The sequence below is a fragment of the Lithobates pipiens genome, unplaced genomic scaffold (assembly GCF_037356315.1).
Source record: "Lithobates pipiens isolate NorthernLeopardFrog02 unplaced genomic scaffold, aLitPip1_a1.2 Scaffold_23, whole genome shotgun sequence".
In the NCBI taxonomy this organism is placed as follows: Eukaryota; Metazoa; Chordata; class Amphibia; order Anura; family Ranidae; genus Lithobates; species Lithobates pipiens.
This window is the reverse complement of record NW_027507785.1, coordinates 4,214,697-4,235,294: the sequence shown is the minus strand read 5'-3', so window position 1 is coordinate 4,235,294 and position 20,598 is coordinate 4,214,697. Positions and strand designations below refer to the sequence as shown.

General features: G+C 41.2%; 1 protein-coding gene across 1 annotated transcript in view; it reads right to left on the bottom strand.

Moving 5' to 3' along the window:
• Positions 1-550: 550 nt before the first annotated feature.
• LOC143927163 (uncharacterized) overlaps positions 551-20,598 on the bottom strand; it is a 45,555-nt gene continuing 25,507 nt past the window's right edge. Inside the window, exon 2 of the mRNA XM_077451113.1 lies at positions 551-5,479. Coding sequence (XP_077307239.1) covers positions 3,511-5,163 — 1,653 coding nt within the window. The 5' untranslated portion in view covers positions 5,164-5,479 and the 3' untranslated portion in view covers positions 551-3,510. The remainder of the gene's footprint in view (positions 5,480-20,598) is intronic.

Genomic DNA, 20,598 nt, shown 5'->3' with positions numbered 1-20,598 from the left:
GTAATATCACCTTCAACCACCAGGTGTCTCACATGTGTTTGGAGTTTATTAGTTAAAGGGGTTGTAAAGGTTCGTTTTTTATTTTCTAAATAGGTTCCTTTAAGCTAGTGCATTGTTGGTTCACTTATCTTCTCCTTTGATTTCCCTTCTAAATGTTTTTTTTTCTTTGTTTTCTTTGTCTGAATTTCTCACTTCCTGTTCCTCCTCAGTAAGCTGTTCAGTAAGCTGTTCTGGCTGACTAACCACCAGCTCGGATGATGGTGAGAAGTTTACTGAGGAGAAACAGGAAGTGAGATATTCAGACAAAGAAAAAAAACATTTAGAAGGGAAATCGAAGGAAAAGGTAAGTGAACCAACAATGCACTAGCTTAAAGGAACCTATGTAGAAAATAAAAAATGAACCTTTACAACCCCTTTAATATATTCTATACCGTTTTCTAGTAACCGGTCTAATATTAAATACACTCAGTATAATTTTGATTAATCCCTATTACATAAAATGGTTATATATATATATATATATATATATATATATATATACTGGTCTATCTATAAAAGAAATCTATATATTGATCAATATATAATCAAAATATAATCAATATATTAATCAATATCACATAAAATGATTATCTATATGGATACATGTATAATTCGGGTATATCCGATGAATATTTATCTAAAAACATATGTAAATTCTTATACAGTTATAATTACAATTATATGTTTTTCATAATACTAATTTGTTTCTTAAAACACTTCTACTTATAATCACAACTTTTATATTTTTACCCTATAACAAAGTTATTATATCAGCAGATACCGAAATGATAATATCTCTGTGGCCTAAAATATCACATATAAATTGGTATGACTGACAGTCACATATATTTTTAAAATATTCCTGACTGCACAAAATTCACATTTTTCTAACATGTGTTGAGATGGACTTTGAACAGTCCCAATGGATGTTTAGAGGTGGATTAGCTATCCATCCAGTTCCTACAAATTCACACCATGAATTGTGTTAGCCAAGGTGTTAGCTATTTAAAACAGTTCCTTACCGAAACACAATGGTTTAGGCCAGGTGAGGGTCATTTCGATGTGATAACAGTCCAGTCACGTAGTTGTGTAACTTTTTTCTATGGCTGTGTTTGTTGCTTTTATGTACAAAACCACAGACAAGTATACATCTTCTTTGTTTTGTGAAAACTGGACCTTATTGTTCCCGCAATTCTGTTTCAACACAAAGTTTGTAGAAAATATTTGATCCATTGAAAACTTGGAAAACATCGGAACTCACAAAGACCTTTTAGTTCACCTGTCTTGTCTATTTGAATTTCAAGATCTCCATCAGAATATTATAACATATATTATTTCTTCATAAAATTCACAACATGTGACCAGCTGGGTTTAAGAGGTACTGTCAAGCTCATCCCAAAAAACAGTAGCAACTCCATGTTGGAAGTCTTAGCCCTTGTACACACGGTCGGAGAATCCGTCGGAATGTGTCCTATCGGACCGTGTTGTTGGATAATCCGACTGTGTGTGGTATGCATCGGACTGATTCCGTTGGAATATCCGTCGGACCCAATTTTCCAACTTGTTGGAAATATTTTCCGACCAACTGGTTCGATCGGACATACTCCGATCATGTGTAGAGAATTTTGATCGGACCAAGTGCCACGCATGCTCAGATCCAATTCCTACAATCAAAGCTATTGGCTACTAGCCTGAACGTAGTCCCATCGTAACGAAATTACGTCATCACGTTCTGAAAGATCGGATTTTTCGACAACTTTGTCCGACCGTGTGTATGCAACAGTTTCGGACAAGATCTGATGGACAAAATCCGACGGATTTGGTTGTCGAAATCTCTGACCGTGTGTACAGGGGCTTAGGCTAGCTTAGGAAGTCTCACTGAACAAAGACTTCTCCTTAACTGATGTCTGTGCCGGAGACCCGCCTTTGAAGATGTCATCCGTGGGATGGAATGTTGAAAGATGGTGTGGATTGTGGGAGGAGACGTGGAATGTATAATGGGAGATGTGGACAAGGTTGAATTAGCTTGAACCTTCAAGCATCACTGATGATGAATCAACAGTCAGAAGAACTTGGAAAAGGACTTTGCCGCTAAGACTTTAAAGGCGTGGCAAGATGCCACTTGACTACTACCTAGCCTCTGGTACTGAAGCAGTGTTGTTATTGCATTAGCTCGGGATCTGGCAAGGAAAAGGCACTTGGGAATGCACCTCAGTTAGTGAAGGATGAAAATGCATTACATGCTCCATCAAACCTCTTAAAAAAAAAAACAGGAGATGAGCAAGTGGTGAATCATGAGGAAACACAGTTCAGTCGTTGGGGCTTCTCTGAGGAAAAATTATCAAAAAAGGTAAAATGTTTACAGACTATAGGTGTGTGCAGATGGAGATAAGTACTAATCTCTAGGAATTCACCCATTAAATTCTTGTTTGCTCACAATTTTTATTTCGTTTTTTTTTAAGGTAGCATTAGCCCCTGTACACGCGGTCGGAGATTTCCACAACCAAATCCATTGGATTTTGCCCATCGGCTTTTGTCCGTCGGATCTTGTCCGAAACTGTTGCATACACACGGTCGGACAAAGTTGGAGAAAAATCCGATCTTTCAGAACGTGATGACGTAATTTCGTTACGATGGGACTACATTCAGGCTAGTAGCCAATAGCTTTGATGTAGGAATTTGATCTGAGCATGCGTGGCACTTGGTCCGATCAAAATTCTCTACACATGATCGGAGTATGTCCGATCGGCCCAGTTGGTCGGGAAATATTTCCAACATGTTGGAAAATTGGGTCCGACGGATATTCCGACGGAATCAGTCCGATACATACCACACACAGTCGGATTATCCGACGACATGGTCCGATAGGACACATTCCGATGGATTCTCCGACCGTGTGTACAAGGGCTTAGACTTTTTCACTAGGTTGTGGCATGGCATGAGGTGTGAAACTAAAGAGTAACGTGCAACTCTAATGCCGCGTACACACGACCAGACTTTTCCAGGGGCTAGGTCCGGACGGTCTTTCCGACGGACTTTCGGTGGAGTTCCGACGGACTTTCCCAATGAACGGCCACACACAATCACACCAAAGTCCGACGGATTCGAACGTGATGACGTACGACCGGACTAGAATAAGGAAGTTCATAGCCAGTAGCCAATAGCTGCCCTAGCGTCGTTTTTTGTCCGTTGGACTAGCACACACACGAACGGATTTCTTGGTCCGGTGGAAAAATGATAACATGTTCTATTTCTAAAGTCCGCCGGATTTTTGTTAAAAAATCCGCCGGATTTTTGTTAAAAAATCCGCCGGATTTTTGTCAAAAAGTCCAGTCGTGTGTACGCGGCATTATTGTGGCTTAGGATGTTACCCCTTTTATAATCCCCCTTCTCCGTATTTTCTCACTGTAGCTGAAGCTTGTGAATCCTTTGGTGTTTGATTATCCCTGCATTAATCATAAAAGCTTGGTCTCATTCTGGCTTCTCTCCAGTGTGGACCCTCTGGTGTCTGATAAGACCTATCTTATGATTAAAAGCTTTATCACATTCAGTACACTCATAAGGCTTCTCTCCAGTGTGAATCCTTTGATGTCTGACGAGCTCTTTTTTCACGGTAAAAGCTTTGCCACATTCCGAACACCGATATGGTTTCTCTCCCTTGTGCGCCTTCTGGTGTACAGTAAAGCTTTCCTTATATTTAAAAGCTTTATCACATTCTGAACATTGAAATGGCTTCTCTCCAGAGTGAACTCTCTGGTGTCTGACAAGGCTTTCCTTACGTGAAAAATCTTTGCCACACTCAGAACATTGATGAGGCTTCTCTCCGGTGTGAACCATATTGTGTCTGATAAACTCTGGCCGCATTGTAAAAGCTTTGTCGCACTCGGAGCATTGATATGGCTTCTCCCCAGCGTGAATCCTCTGGTGTCTGACGAACGCCTTCTTGCCGGGAAAAGCTTTGTCACATTCAGAACACTGATACGGCTTCTCTCCGGTGTGAATCCTCTCATGTACGAGAAGCCTTGACTTCACTGTAAAAGCTTTTTCACATTCTGAACACTGAAACGGCTTCTCTCCAGTGTGAATCTTCTGGTGTGCGAAAAGCTTTGACTTGTGTGAAAAAGCTTTATCACATTCAGAACAACGATATGGCTTCTCTCCAGTGTGAAGTATCTGGTGAACGAGAAGCTCTGAGTTCAATGCAAAGGTCATGTTACATACAGAACACTGATGTGGCTTTGCTCCAGTGTGAACTTTCTGGTGTGCGGTCAGGCTTTCTTTATGTCGAAAAGCTTTATCACATACGGAGCATTTATATGGCTTCTCTCCAATGTGAATTCTCTGGTGTCTGATGAGAGTTGGCTTCAGTGTAAAAGCTTTGCCACATTCAGAACACCGATACGGCTTCTCCCCAGTGTGAATCCTCTGGTGTTGGGTAAGATTTTGCTTGATTGCAAAAGCTTTCCCACATTCAGAACACTCATGTGACTTCTCTCCAGTGTGAATCCTCTGGTGTTGTTTAAGGCTTTCCTTTTGTGAAAAAGCTTTATCACATTCAGAACACTGATAGAGCTTCTCACCGGTGTGAATCTTCTGGTGTGAGATAAGATAAGCCTTCACTTTGAAAGCTTTATCACATTCAGAACACGCATACGGCTTCTCTCCAGTGTGAATCATCTTATGTAGCTTAAGATCTGATTTTTTTATAAAAGTTTTTTCACATTCAGAACATTGATATGGTTTCTCTCCAGTGTGAACCCACTGGTGCGAGATGAGCTGTGCCTTCCGTGGAAAAGATTTGTCACAATTGGAACACTGAAATCGTTTCTCTCCTGTGTGAATCCTCATGTGTACATTAAGGCCTTCCTTAGTTTTAAAAGCTTTATCACATTCAGAACACCGATATGGCCTCTCTCCCGTGTGAACCCTCTGGTGTTTGATCAGATTTGCTTTCAATGTAAAAGCTTTGTCACATTCAGAACACTGAAATGGCTTCTCTCCAGTGTGAATCATCCGGTGTACCAAAAGATTTGTCTTGTATAAATAAGCTTTATCACATTCAGAACAATGATATGGCTTCTCTACAGCGTGAAGCTTCTGGTGTCCGATACGTTTCGTCTTCATGGTAAAACCTTTTGTCACATTCCAAAACAATAGCTTTTGAAATGACTCCTCTTATGTATACATGGGCTGTAAAGCTATTGTTACTTTCAGAACACCGAATTGCCTGATGTCCTCTGAACCTGGACGATGTTGAAGGGCATCTAACACATTTATGACATTGAGAACACCAATATGGCTTGTGCTCTGTGTGGGAATCCTCCAGTGAACTGCAATAAAGACTTTCAGTCCCTTAAAACACCCATATGACTCATTTCCTGTGGGACTTTGTTGTAACTATAATGACCAACATGACAAGAAGATCGATTCCATGGTCCACCTATACAGAAAAAAAAAGAAAAAAGTCAGCATTCTACATAAAAAGAGAAGAATAAACTTGTTTTTAATTTTAACGTGCAACCAGATTTGTTGAAAACACAATCCCCTCTGGGTGATCAATGTTTATTGCCAGGAACTTTAAAAAAACAAAAAAAACTTTGTTGTAAATTTCTACCTTTTCCCATTCTGAAGAAAAAGCTGTTTGTCTTATGTCGACGTGCAAAGTGAATCTGGGCGTGAATCTTTCATTACTATTCAGCTGATGCAATTGCAGTGATCGAATATAGAAAGTTCCAGTGCAGTGATTAAAAGAAGTAGGGGGAGAACCGAGTGATCAAACACCGCCGATGGCTCAGTTCTCAGAGCTCTGTGAGCAAAGAGCTGGTGACTGTCAGTCACTGGCTCTCTGCTCTACCCTCCCCCCTCATGTTCACTGGAGCGCTGCGCTCAACTGCGGGAGCAATTGGCTTAGGCGCTCAGCGGGTGCCGGTCCAGGCATGTGGTTGGATGCCAACCATATGGTTCCGACCCTTTCCGAGCCTGGACCAGCTGTGTAAACTCAGCCCACTTTCTGTTGAAAATTTGTCACAGGACAAAAAACTGCACTCCTCATGTGATCCACAGGAGAAGTACGGCCAAACGAGCTTTGGCCTGTACGCCTCCTTTAGGCTTTTGAGAGTATCTCACCAAATATGAAATTTTGTTAGAGGATGCCTTAAAGTTGCCTTGTATGTTAGTCCAGACTTGTGGGAAACACAGTGAGCCAATCACACAAGCATTACATTTCTCTCGGGGGAGTTTCGTACATCAACTGTGTACAGAACACCTCCGGACTACCAAATTGCATTACATTTTAAAGGTTGGGTTCACACTGCAGACGGATGTGGCTGACAATCAGGGTCCAGTGCTACCCTGTTTTCAGTTTCAGGAATGAATAAGGCCAAAATGTTTGCCTGAATTTGGACCTGAAACTGAGCCGAAAGACACACAGGACGCCTGTGCAATGCGCTCCGCAGCCGCCACGGAGATATGGGAACCGGCTCCATAGAGAGCCGGTCACAAACTCCTGTCATGTGAATTGGATGGGTGAAACGGTCATCTAATTCGCATCAGTAGGAACCCAGCCTAAAGAAAGTTACAACTGCACAGTGATAAAGGAAAGGTCATTTTTAATATTGAGGTACAATATGGCTTGTGTGGCAATTGTACATGTTATTTTTGTAGCGTTGATATTTTTGCCTATTAATGCTTTGCAATGTTAACCAATGGACAGTGTTATAGCTTAGTATTTGGCGTTATCTAGCGCCAAATACAAGAAATGGACTCTAAGCATTTTTCTTTTATATAGCATTGGAAAGATAATAGGAAGTGACTGTTGTTTACATTTTTGCTATGACCTACCTACCCAGAATGCCAGGTGACCTACCCATGATCGCCCTGTACTGAACTGCATGCTGGGTAGGCTATAAAAGAGCATGTGCGGCCATTTTCTTTCTCTTCTCGACGCATGGCCTGCCTGTAAGGACCCACGAGGAGGTCTCCAGAGAGAGCGGCCTACTGCCACTGCGGAATGGAACATCTAAAGACTCTACCATTCATCACAAACCGCACTTCTGTATTTACAAGTGACAGCTCTGCACTCTGTATGTAATGCAATCCTGGGATTTAATGCCCCTTTAAGACCCTCCTACTGTTCATGAAATTTGACTGACCACGTACAACTCGGGCACTGCCCGAGGGCCCCGGGCCACTAGGGGGCCCCGTCAGGCTTGCCATCCTCAGTAAAACCAGGGACAGTATGTAAGAATCAGTTTTTTTTTTTGTTTTTTTTACATCTGTCTCTGAAATGTCCCTCGCTGACATCCTTTTGGTCTAAAAATCCTGAGATTATAGCTGCCCCGCCTCTCCAGTACCTTCTCAGCCAATAGAAACATGTCTGTGTATACTGTGTGATTGTATACTGTGTGGCCCCATAATCTCTGAATGCCTGGGGGCCCCATGAGTTGTCAGTCCACCCCTGCCACTATTTGATGTGATTTGGAGGGCGTGTGTGGGTGGGTGGAGGGGTTTTGGGGGGCCGTGGTTGAGTTCCAACACCTTTTGTTTGAGAAAAAAATCCCTGGTATATGTGTGGATACTACCTTCATGCGTTTCACATTTATTTTATTTTATTTTCTTTCTTTGGCCACTTCAGCCCCTCGGAGGATTTGGCTGCCAAATGACCCGGGCCACTTTTGGCGATTCGGCACTGCGTCGCTTTAACTGACAATTGCGCGGTTTCGTGCAACGTGGCACCCAAACAAAGCTGACGTCCTTTTTTTCCCCACAAATAGAGCTTTCTTTTGGTGGTGTTTGACACCTCTGCGGTTTTTCTTTTTTCGTGCTATAACCCTTTCATGACTAAGTATATATGTGTGTGAGTGTCCCTGGAAGACGTTACCTATAACGAAACGGCGTAGGGAGGAGCGACGTACTGACGTCACCGTGATCTACGCTGGACCCGGAAGCGACGGGCAGCGTTACTAAGCCGGCCGGCGAATTTGTTTGTTTTACAAAGCAAAGTTTTTTCTACTTGATGTAAGTGCAATCTTTATTTATTATATTAAATTTCGTGACTATATCACACTATGGCGATTCCTTTCGTTATTATATGTGCTGGGCAATGAGCGGTGTGGCCGTAGGATTTTTCTAACCATTGGAATGAGCGGTGTGGCCGTAGGATTCTTCTAACCACTTGAACCAAGCGCTTAAAGAGGATACACCCTCCATGCAGTCCTGACTCGGAGGAAGCGTTTTTGATTTGGCGATATCTGGTCTCTGAGATGGGATCAGTGTAGCTGGTAAGCGGCAGTAGTGTTGGTGGTGGAAGTCCTCTTTTTTCCTGCAAACTCTGATGACACTTTTCCTATATCGGTGTGGTGTGTTTAAAACACGTTAGAGATTACAAGCAAAACATTTTTTGTTGATGGGATGAGGGACTAATATTTGAACATTAGTATATGCATTTTCCTGTCTGCACTTTGTTAATATTTTTGATTTTATGCTTTATTTATTCACTTATTTGCTTCACATAGCATTTATCGGATCAGTATAGCGCAGCTTATTTGGGAATAATTATTTGAATTGTGGGTATCTCACGGTTAAAGCTGCTGCTGCGTTTATAATTCACAATTTTTTTTTTTTATTGTTTCATTACTTCACATTAAGTTTATATAGGAACAGCGCTGTATTTTTTAGGTTTTTATTCTATATATGTGTGTGTGTATGTGTGTATGTGTGTATATGTATGTATGTATGTATGTATATATATTTTATATGTGTGTGTAATAAATATATTATAAGATATAGATATTAGAGCTGAACGATTCTGGCCAAAATGACAATCACTATTTTTTATTTATTTTTTTGCTTAGAATAAAAATATCACGATTCTCGCAGAGTAAAATCTTTCACATTATACAAAAAAATAAATAAAAATGGGCTAAATTTACTGGTTGTGTTTTTTTTTTAAAATTAATTAAAGTCATTTTTTCCCCAAAAAAATTGCATTTGAAAGACAGCTGCGCAAATACAGTGAGACATAAAATATTGCAACAACCACCATTTTATTCTCTAGGGTGTCTACTAAAAAAATATATATATATATATATATATATATATATATATATATATATATATATATATATATATATATATATATATAATGTTTGGGGGTTCTAAGTAACTTTCTAGCAGAAAAAAAGATTTTAACTTGAATTTAACAAATGTCAGAAAAAGGATTAGGGCCGGTTCACACTGCGACGCGAGGCGAGGCGACACGGCTCGCCTCGCCTCGCTCCCGCAAGTCGCCCCCATACAGTGCTATGGAACCGTTCTGAGAGGAGCGACTCGAGTCGCTCCGACTCAGAAAAAAGGTTCCTGTACTACTTCGGGGCGACTTCGGGGGCGACTTGCATTGACTTCTATGCAGAAGTCCTCTGCAAGTCGCCGCTGAGGTCCCCGCAAGTCGCGGCGAGGTAAGTCGGAGACGCCTCGCCGCGGCTCGCTGTGTGAACCGGCCCTTAGTGTTAAACTTTCCTCAATTACACACAAAGTCTCTTTCATTGACAAATCGTTACAATGTTTATACTTAAGTTCAACTGATAAAGAATGTTTTGATTCTTGGCAGACTGCCCGGTTTTTCTCCTTCCTTTCTTTTGATGGCTTCAGAAGAGCCAAGAGAATTCTTTGCATAGAAAGAATTGTGAAACACTTTAGTCAAGATCGCGATAACGATTCTTGGCGATTAATTGTGCAGCTCTAATATATATATATATATATATATATATATATATATATATATATATATATATATATATATATATATATATATATATATATATATATATATATATATATATAATATAAAAAAAAATATATTTTTAGCAGAGAATCTAGAGAATAAAATGGCGATTGTTGCAATATTTTATGTCACGTGGTATTTGTGCAGCGATGTTTTAAACGTAACTTTTTGGGAAAAAAAAGACACTTTTCACGAATTAAAAAAAAATGAAACAGTAAAGTTAGACAATTTTTTTGTATAATGTAAAAATATAATGTTATGCCAAGTAAATAGATACCCAACATGTCACGCTTTATAATCGCACGCACTCGTGGAATGGTGACAAACTACGGTACCTAAAAATCTCCATAGGCGACGCTTTAAAAAATGTTTTCCGGTTACCAGGTTAGAGTTACAGAGGAGGTCTAGTGCTAGAATTATTGCTCTCTCTCTCTCGCTCTGACGATCGCGGCGATACCTCACATGTGTGATTTGAACACCGTTTACATATGCGGGCGCGACTTCCGTATGCGTTTTCTTTGGGGGGGGGGGGCGATTTAAAAAAAATAAAAAATAAAATAATAAATTCTTATTTATTTTATATAATTAAATTGTGTTTTAAAAAAAAAAATGGATCATTTTTATTGCTGTCACAAGGAATATGAACATCCCTCATGACAGTAATAGGTGGTGACAGGTCCTCTTAATGGGTCTAAAAGACCTCCAGTCCCTCCTTTGCACTTCAAAGTATTCAGATCACCGAAAACGGCGAATCTGAATAACATTTTTTTTTTTTTTTTAAACCGGCGCCATTGGCAGCTGAGTAAACGGGAAGTGACGTGTCGTGATGTCGCTTCCGTGTCTAGATTCAGGAGCCGGGAAAACTTTTCTGGCTTCATTCCAGTCTGTCAAAAGGCGCCGGAGGTGACACATCGTAGATCAGGACTCCCGGTGGGAAGGAAGGCCCGGTAAAAGCAGCGGGGGGAGGGGGGGGGGGAAATGTCCCCTCCCACTCCTCCAGTGCAACAGCCGAGCGGCTTTTAGCCACATCGGTTGTTATACCTGGAAAGCCGATCGCCGGCTCTAAAAAAAAAAAATAAAAAAAAAAAAAAATGTACCGGGATGATGCCTGCAGCTGCAGGCATCATCCCAGTATAACCCCCGAAAGCCAAGGCCGCAGATCTGCGTACGCTCAGCGGGGAGGGGTTAAACAAAAAAGAGAGACAATTTTGAAAAAAAAAAAAGCATTATTTTTTTAATAATAATAATAATAATAATAATAATAATAATAATATACTAAATATAATAATAATAAATAATATTATATAATATATATATATAATATTTTACTTATTTCTGCTATAATAAATATCCCCCAAAAAAATAAATAAAAAATAACAATTTATTTCCTCAGTTTAGGCCAATACGCATTCTTCTACATTTTTTTTTTATATACCAAAATCGCAATAAACGTTTATTGATTATTGATAGCGTCTACAAAATAAGAGATAGTTTTATAGCATTTTTATAATTTTTTTTTTTTTTTTTAGTAATGGCGGCAATCTGCGATTTTTATCATGACTGTGATATTATGGCGGACACATTGGACACCTTTGATGCTATTTTGGGACCATTGGCATTTATACAGTGATCAGTGCTGGCAGGGAAGGGGTTAACCATTAAGGGGAGGCTCTCTAGGGACCCTGATGTAAGTGGGGAGGTTGAGATTCGTGGGTCGCGTGGACTAGATCACTACGGGGATACCCGCGATCGTGTCACGGAGCTTAAGAACGGGGAGATGGTGATGTAAACAGCATCTCCCCGTTCTGCCTAGTGACAGCACACCGATCGTCTGATCCCTGTCATCGGGAGCAGCGATCAGTGTGATGTCACACACAGCCACACCCCCATACAGTTAGAAACACGCCCCCAGGAACACTTAACCCCCTACACTGCCACCTAGTGGTTAACCCCTTCACTGCCAGTGACATTTTTACAGTAATCCATGCAGTTTTATAGCACTGATCGCTGTATTAATGCCAATGGTCCCAAAAATTTGTCAAAATTGTCCGGTCTGCCATAATGTCGCAGTCACAATAAAAATCGCTGATCACCGCCATTACTAGTAAAAAAAAAAAAATATTAATAAAAATGCCATAAAACTATCCCCTATTTTGTAGACACTATACTTTTCGCTGAAGACAAGTGGACTAAGGAGATGGATTACTGGAACCAAGTCCTGTGGTCTGACAAGACCAAGATAAATGTATTTGGTTCAGATGGTGACAAGCGTGGCGGTGGGAGTGTCATGGTCTGGGGCTGCATGAGTGCTGCCGGCACTGGGGGGTTACAGATCATTGAGGGGACCATGAATGCCAACATGTACTGTGATATACTGAAGCAGAGCATGATCCCCTCCCTTCAGAGACTGGGCCGCAGGGCAGTATTCCAACATGATAACCACCCCAAACACACCTCCAACACCACCACTGCCTTGCTAAAGAAGCTGAGGGTAAAGGTGATGGACTGGCCAAGCATGTCTCCAGACCTAAACCCTATTGATCATCTGTGGGACATCCTCAAACGGAAGGTGGAGGAGCACAAGGTCTCCAACATCCACCAGCTCTGTGATGTCATCATGGAGGAGGGGAAGAGGACTCCAGTGGTGACCTGTGAAGCTCTGGTGACCTCCATGCCCAAGAGGGTTAAGGCAGTGTGTTAGGAAATTCCCTTGTGATCAGTAAAAAAAACATCAGGTGTTCTTGAGAAGCAGACAATTTATTTCTGATGTGGCCCACAACAGGGAGACATGCTTACAGGACGAAAGCTGAAGAAAAAGTCTCAACAAAAGAAAGTGTTCCGCCCTCACATATCCCACAAGAATAACATCTCTGTGCTTCTATTGGCTGAAAGAACATAAATTAACGTGTCATGGCACAGGCTTGCACTTTATAAGCTATACATATTCCCTGTACATTCTTAGGCTATCATATTTAGTTAAATGTAATCATCCTACAACTTACTATGGAGTTAATTAAGACAAAACAATACAATGAGTTAATACAATAATGTGCTCAGAAGTAAGCTTTTTAACAAATCAGTCTCAGGATTATTGTTTTTCTAATAGTCACACAATAAACATTTAAAACTTTTCTAACATTCCCTCCTCTTTGTGTGACTATTTTATCTCCACACATTTCGATGAAAGTCCCTGTGTTATACACTTTCGGACTGTATGTCATTAAGTTGAGCTTCAATGTCCACATAGGTCTCCTCAGAGGTAGAGAGGGTTTGATACATTGTTCTTGAGACTGCAATGAGTTTTTGTGAAAGTCCTCGAATACAGGGAATGCAGCAGCATCCGCAAGTGACCAAAACAGCCAAAGCCACAGCGATTGAGATCAAACATGATATGATAAATCCAGTTCATTTACCGAACCATCCTTCAAACCAAGTTGTGAATGGATCATTAATACCTGAGTTTTCCGCCAATTCATTCGATAGCGCAGTCAGTCCTTCCAAGGCTCTGGTCACTGTCCCTCCAGGAGCTGTATTGTTGGGGATTAAAGGTACAACACATGCTACCAAACATTTTGCATACCCTCCTCTTTCAGCTAAGACCATATCTAAAGCCATTCGGTTCTGCCAGGCCATTAGAGATGTGGGGGCCAACTGTTCTGCTAGGCCCCTCACAGCATCCCTAGTATAGTTTACAAATCGTTGTTGGTTATAATATATATATAATTAATCCAGTCATCATTTTTATCTATAGTCACCCACCAGAGAAGAGACTCAAACCCAGCTGTCACCTGATTCCTGGCTTTAAACTCGTCCGGCACCCCGCGAGGAACCCCAATCTCATCTATGTAGATCTGAGAGTCAAATGACCCCAAGGGAGAGGTGTCCCTACGATACTGTCGGTGACTCTTAGTCCACGGGTATTCTGACAGGATTCTCAGGGGCATAGCCAGCTGGACCATAGCGCAATCCCCTTGGGCATTGGCCGGTAGTCTAGCTCGCAGTTTCTTATCCCCACACATCCACCAGACATCAGCTCTCTGAATGTCATGTCCAACCCAGTCACCGTTGTCCGTGTTAATCCTCTCCACACAGTAGTCATCAGGTAATGACCCAAGATCCACCGCGCTACGGTTCCCTGGGAGTGCAAAACAAGTAAAGTTGCCCGTATAAGCGGCAACCGCTGGAGGTATCTGAGGTCTCTGTACTGGGGGAACAACAAACTCAATGTGTGACAAGTAGAATTTGTTTCAGGTTTATAGCTCTTATTATACAATTGCAACATACATTTTAAACCTTCTGGATCTGTATTGTGATCTAGAGGAAAAGGAACTGTTGCTAAATGTAGTCTGGCTCCGGCACAAACTAAACAGTTTTCCTTTTTCAGAGTTCTAACCGTGTACCTCAACCATTCTAACCACTCATTTTTTCTTTGGTCGCCCGTCTCCAAAGCTATGGCATCTTCTATTGTTAGGTTAGTGAATCTTATAGTTATACTCAGAACTTCTATTTTAGTATGGCCTTCTTCTTTCCCTTCTGAGTCTACTTTTTCCTGTTTAATTTTATTAGGTAGTAATACCTCAGGGAAAAATGTTCCTGACACCCATGCTCCCATGGAATACAACCGCTGATCTTCCTTCCTCGGCTCCGTTAATGTTATTAATAGTTGGTTACAGTTCTTACTATTTGTGCAGGGGGAGTTGGCCGCTTTTGTGATTATGAGTCTCTCCTTTATACCACTCTTTTTAGCCCCTGGTTGATTATACCCCCAATCTTGATGCGCTGTAGTCCACAGGGCCTGATCCCATGCTTGACATCCTGCCTTATTCCAGAGTCAGCAGATGTATATATCTGCCCATAGAAGTCCTCTAGCCCCAGTTGTATCCCCACAATCTGCAATCTGACAGAAGTCTACCAGTATAGTGCTAGTTATTCCCTCTATAAAGTTTTGGATTTAATGCTTTTCCTGTTCTTTCCCAATCCAAAAGTTCCTCTACTCTTCCATAGCGCCTACCCCCTCTTATGGATGCCTCTCCTAGTGTCACCAGTAACCCAAGGATAATTTCTGTCCCTTTCATCCTAACCAGCTACAGAGTTCCAGCGGATAGGATAGGGGAGTTGGAAGGGGAGGGAGACTTCACCGGTTTGAGACAAGTCCCACCTTGTGTGAGACCTCCCTTTGTAGCCGGACTTTCTGGACCTCTTGTAGCCAACTGGCCCTACTCTGCCTGTAAAACGTTTTTACAATGGGACTGGTGAATCCAGGTAGACCTCTCTGCAATCCTTATCACAGTAGGGGTAGTTAAAAGGACTTTGAAAGGACCATCCCACCTTGGGGAGTACCACTGCTTTTTTCTTATTACTTTTTATTGAGACCCCAATCTCCCACATGCACCTTTTCATCTTTTTTTTGGGGTGTGATATACATACTGGTCACAGCTACTAGTAGGCAATACATCCAATTATTTTTACCTGTTTCTTCCATAGCTTTTCTCAGTTTGCTTTTTAGAATGCCATTATGTCTTTCTACCAATCCAGCTGATTGGGAATGATAGGCACAATGGTATTTCCCTTTAATTCTCATCACTTCTATCAAATGTTGTATATTTTTTAATTACAAAATGGGGTCCATTATCACGGTAAATCCTTTCAGGGATTCCAAATCTAGGAATAATATCTCTTAGTAATGCTTTGGCTACAGTCTGTGCATCTGCACTTCCTGTCGGGAATATCTCCTCCCATTTGGTCAGGGTGCCTGGGTACCAAACAATATTTCTTCCTTTCACATTTGTCTAATTCAATAAAATCCATGCAAATGTGTTGGAATGGATATTGTGGTGTAGGGAACTTCCCTTTCTGTGGTCTTATACCTCCCTGAGCATTGTGTCTTGCACATATAAGACATAGAGAGCAAAAAGTTTTTTTTTTAATAATAATTTGTGAATCCATAGGCTGTACATACTTTATTTAACATCTCAGTCATCCCCCTGTTTGACACATGCGTTACTCCATGTGTCAATACTGCTGCATACCTAAATAAAGATTTTGGTAATACCGGTTTCCCTTCAGGTGATGTGTAAATATCATCAATTATTGTGCAACCCTTTGTTTTCCAATATTGTTTTCCCCAGGGGGGGCATTTTGCTGCATATCAGTAAGGACTGTATGATCTATCACTATGATTTCTCGTCATTATTTTATGTGCAGCTTCATCTGCCCTTTTATTTCCCTTTGAGATGGGGTCCGTATATTTTGTGTGTGCTTGACATTTACAGATTGCAAGCTTTTTTTTTGGTAACTGTATTGCATCTAGGAGTTCTAAAATGAAGTCCGTATGTGAAATTGGTTTACCACTGGAGGTGACCATCCCCCTGTTTTTCCATTGTTGTGCAAAAACATGCACTGTTGAAAAGGCATATTGACTGTCAGTGTATGTGGTTACAGATTTCCTTCTGACAGTATACATGCTCTTGTCAGTGCTACAAGTTCTGCAACTTGTGCTGAATAATGTTTTGGTAGTGGCCCCGCTTCCAAAATCTCATCCTGTGTCACTACTGCATATCCTGTTGCATTTGTGCCATCTGGATTTTTTCTTACTAGAACCATCAACAAAAAGTATCATGTCAGGGTTAGATAATGGTACATCTTTCAGATCACTTCGTGGCAGTACCTTTTCAGCGATGGCAACAGTGCAGTCATGTTTATACCCGTCAGTAGGAAGTGGTAGTAGCGTGGATGGGTTTAATGTAGTACACCTCTGTATTGTTAAGTGAGGTTGTGTCAAGAGTATTGTCATACAGGAAAAGTGTCGTGCTGGGCTCAAATGTGATATCTTTTGCTGTAACAGGATAACAAACACTGCATGTGGTACCTTTTCAGTTAGTAAAGTTGAATAAAGACACCAGTCCATCCGGTTCAGCCTGAGCGAGCGTCTAGCCCCTACCCCTGTACACCCACATCGTTCTCCACCCCCAAGGATCCAACGTCCCCATTCATATACCAGGGCCAAACCGGGACAGAAGCCAATCAACCCACCTGCATGTCCCCGGAGTGCGGGAGGAAACCAGAGCACCCGGAGGAAATCCACGCAGGCACAGGGAGTACATGCAAACTCCAGGCAGGCAGCGTCATAATTGGGATTCGAACCAGTGACCCCCTTCACTGCTAGGCGAGAGTGCTAACCACTACACCGCTGATGCTACCAGTGCTTGTACACAGGGTGGAAGTACTCTCGTTGCACTGTCTATTTCTGTAGAGTAATCCTTCCTCTATGAGACCCCTCTGGTTCTGCCTCAGCAGTGTACTCTTCTGCATCCTCCTCTCTTTCATCACCTTGCATAAGAACCTTTTATTTTCACATTCTTTTTTGCTTTTGCTTTCAAATACTTCTCAGAATGCTTAGCATATTGTAAAACATCTAAAACTGATACAGTTCGGTAAGTAACCATGTTTTAAACAATGTAATCCTTATGATCCTGTTTCAATCCATTTAAAAAAAGCAATCTTTAGCTGTTGCTAATATGCACTATACACATCTTCAGTTTCGGGGAGCCCGGAGAACACTCTAAAAATCTCTCGTAATTTATTTAGGTAGTCACTGACACTTTCTTTGTCTTCTTGTACTGTCATATTTATTTATTTTTTTGCCAATCAGTCCGTTATACCCATCTAAGCTGGCATCTGTTCAGTAGGGCAGTCAACCTGTTTCCTAAGTCTGGGCTTTCTGGAGGCAATGGATCCCCCCCCCCCCCCGTCCCTGTGCATGAGTTATGGCGTCAGTTAATGTTTCAAGGATCGATCTGTTCATCTCCAGGACTGAACTACTGTCTGGAGAGATTGAGGAAGTGGAATTGGGGGTTTGTTCAGAGGCGGTTCCTTTGACAGGGGTGGATGTCACAGGGAAGGTGTTACTCTGGGCAGTTACTTGCACCTGAGGGGGAGGACCATTATAGGGAGGTGGTCTCTGGGTACAGCAGATGAGATCATCCTCTTTGTCCACTAGGGGCAATTGGGCTTGGCATTTTTCCTTTGTTCTTCCTTCTACCCTAATTCTAGCATGCTGAAGCCAATATTCCGCCATTTTTTTAACCGATACCTTTTTTGAACTTTGGGTCCTGATATTTTAAGCTTATCCACAGGACCCCAAAATAGAACTTTCTTTCTTTTTAATTTTTTTTAGTATTCTGATTCAGAACTTAGCCTTTTGACTTATAAATGTACCCAAATATAAACAGCATTGCATCATTAACACTTCACAGTTGAAAGTCTATGAATTCTAAAAATAACTCCAATCCAATATAAATATTTACTTTAAGACTATTTTTCAAACTCTTTTTCCCACCAAAAGTCCTAATATTTTCACAGATGCACAAATTAACCTCTGTCAGGCAATCTGCATTTTCTTGTTTCTGAGAAACAACTTCTTGACCTTCATAGCAATGAAAAAATCCACAGCCCTTTTTTTTTTTCATTTCTTTTCACATTCATCAAACCACCTGATAATTCTACAACATTCTATTTACTCCAAAATGCCATATACCTTCTTTTTCTTTTATGCTAAGTTTCAATATATACAATATAACCCTTCTGTATTATCATAGCTAATCAAGGGTTAACTTTTACAACGGTCTTGCAGGATCAGGAGAAATTCTTCCATGAGGGGAGGGGGAGGGGGAGAGAGTTCAGTGAATTTGCCTTCTTATCTGCTTAGAAATATGCAGCACAAAAACCATGTCAATACAAGAGAAAAAAAAACAACAACCCATTCCCACACTATCGAGAGAATCAGAAAGGGTTAAACATAAACAAAGATAAAGTAAACACACACAGAAGAAAATTAGCCTTGCGATCTTAGATCACTTAACTAAACAGACAGCGCTTAAAACAGTCAGGCAATTAACCTCTGACATTCGGTATACCTCAAATCTTTTTGTTATCTGTCCGGACAGCGGGCGACGTAATTTTTTACCTTAGACAACGTCCCCAAGTGTCTCTGTCTACGAGCACTGGATTATCTAGATATTATACGATCAATACCAATGTCGGCAATTACAACACATTAAACCAGAAGCAAGAGAAAGAGAAGAAAAGACTCAGAAAGAATTAAGAATAATTTAAATTATCTTACCTCTCAAACACCTGGACTGGATCACACAAGGTTCGGAAACAGACAGTGGAATTCAGATCTATGGCCCCGCCCCTTTTTCACCAAATAACATTGATTGGGGGGACTTGTAAGGTTCGGTGAGCTTCAAAGTCCAATACTCACCGAAGTGTTGTCGGGCCGTCTGATCTGAAAACCAGCGTGTTGCTCCCGGCTCGAAAGACCAAAAATGTTAGGAAATTCCCTTGTGATCAGTAAAAAAAACATCAGGTGTTCTTGAGAAGCAGACAATTTATTTCTGATGTGGCCCACAACAGGGAGACATGCTTACAGGACGAAAGCTGAAGAAAAAGTCTCAACAAAAGAAAGTGTTCCGCCCTCACATATCCCACAAGAATAACATCTCTGTGCTTCTATTGGCTGAAAGAACATAAATTAACGTGTCATGGCACAGGCTTGCACTTTATAAGCTATACATATTCCCTGTACATTCTTAGGCTATCATATTTAGTTAAATGTAATCATCCTACAACTTACTATGGAGTTAATTAAGACAAAACAATACAATGAGTTAATACAATAATGTGCTCAGAAGTAAGCTTTTTAACAAATCAGTCTCAGGATTATTGTTTTTCTAATAGTCACACAATAAACATTTAAAACTTTTCTAACAAGTGCTGGAAAATAATGGTGGCCTCAAAAAATATTGACACTTAGGGCCCAATTTGGACATTTTCACTTAGGGGTGTACTGACTTTTGTTGCCAGCTGTTTAGACATTAATGGCTGTGTGTTGAGTTATTTTGAGAGGACAGGAAATTTACACTGTTATACAAGCTGTACACTCACTACTTTACATTGTAGACAAGTGTCATTTCTTCAGTGTTGTCACATGAAAAGATAGAAGAAAAGATTTACAGATATGCGACTGAGGGGTGTACTCACTTTTGTGAGATCCTGTATACACACCCACCCAGATGATTGGTCACATGGAGGAAGAGCCGGTCACACATCATATATACACCTAAAGCAGAGACAGGAGCCCCGAAATACGAATAGGACATCCACCATGACTTACCTGTGTGGTTGGAGGTAGAAGAACGCCGATGGTGGCCGCGTCTTCAGGAAGGAGACTGAGAACGTGCCCACCGTGTGGATGGAGACTGAGAACGTGCCCACCATGTGGATGGAGACTGAGAACGTGCCCACCGCGTGGATGGAGACTGGAAACGTGTTGAGCATATGGAAGGGCAGCTCTAGAATGTCAGAAAACAGCAAAACGAGATAGGAAGAGGCACTTCGCACACGCTCAGACCGCCATTTCCTGGATTGGTCTCATAAGGAGGGCTTTCTGGTGTTCTGTCAAAATAGGCAACTCATCAGAAACTGCAACTAACTTAACTTCCGGTTTCTTTAAACTGTCAGCAAACGAGAGATTTTGGCATTTTAACCACTACAAAACCGGGGGGCACTTAAACACCTTCCTGCCCAGACCAATTTTCAGCTTTCAGCGCTGTTGCACTTTGAATGACAATTGCGCGGTCATGCTACACTGTACCCAAACTAAAATATATGTTTTTTTTGTTTCAGTTTCAAAACTTTGTAAATAAGTACGTTTTCTCCTTCACTGATGGGCACTGATGGGGCTGCACTGACGGGCACTGATGAGGTGGCACCAA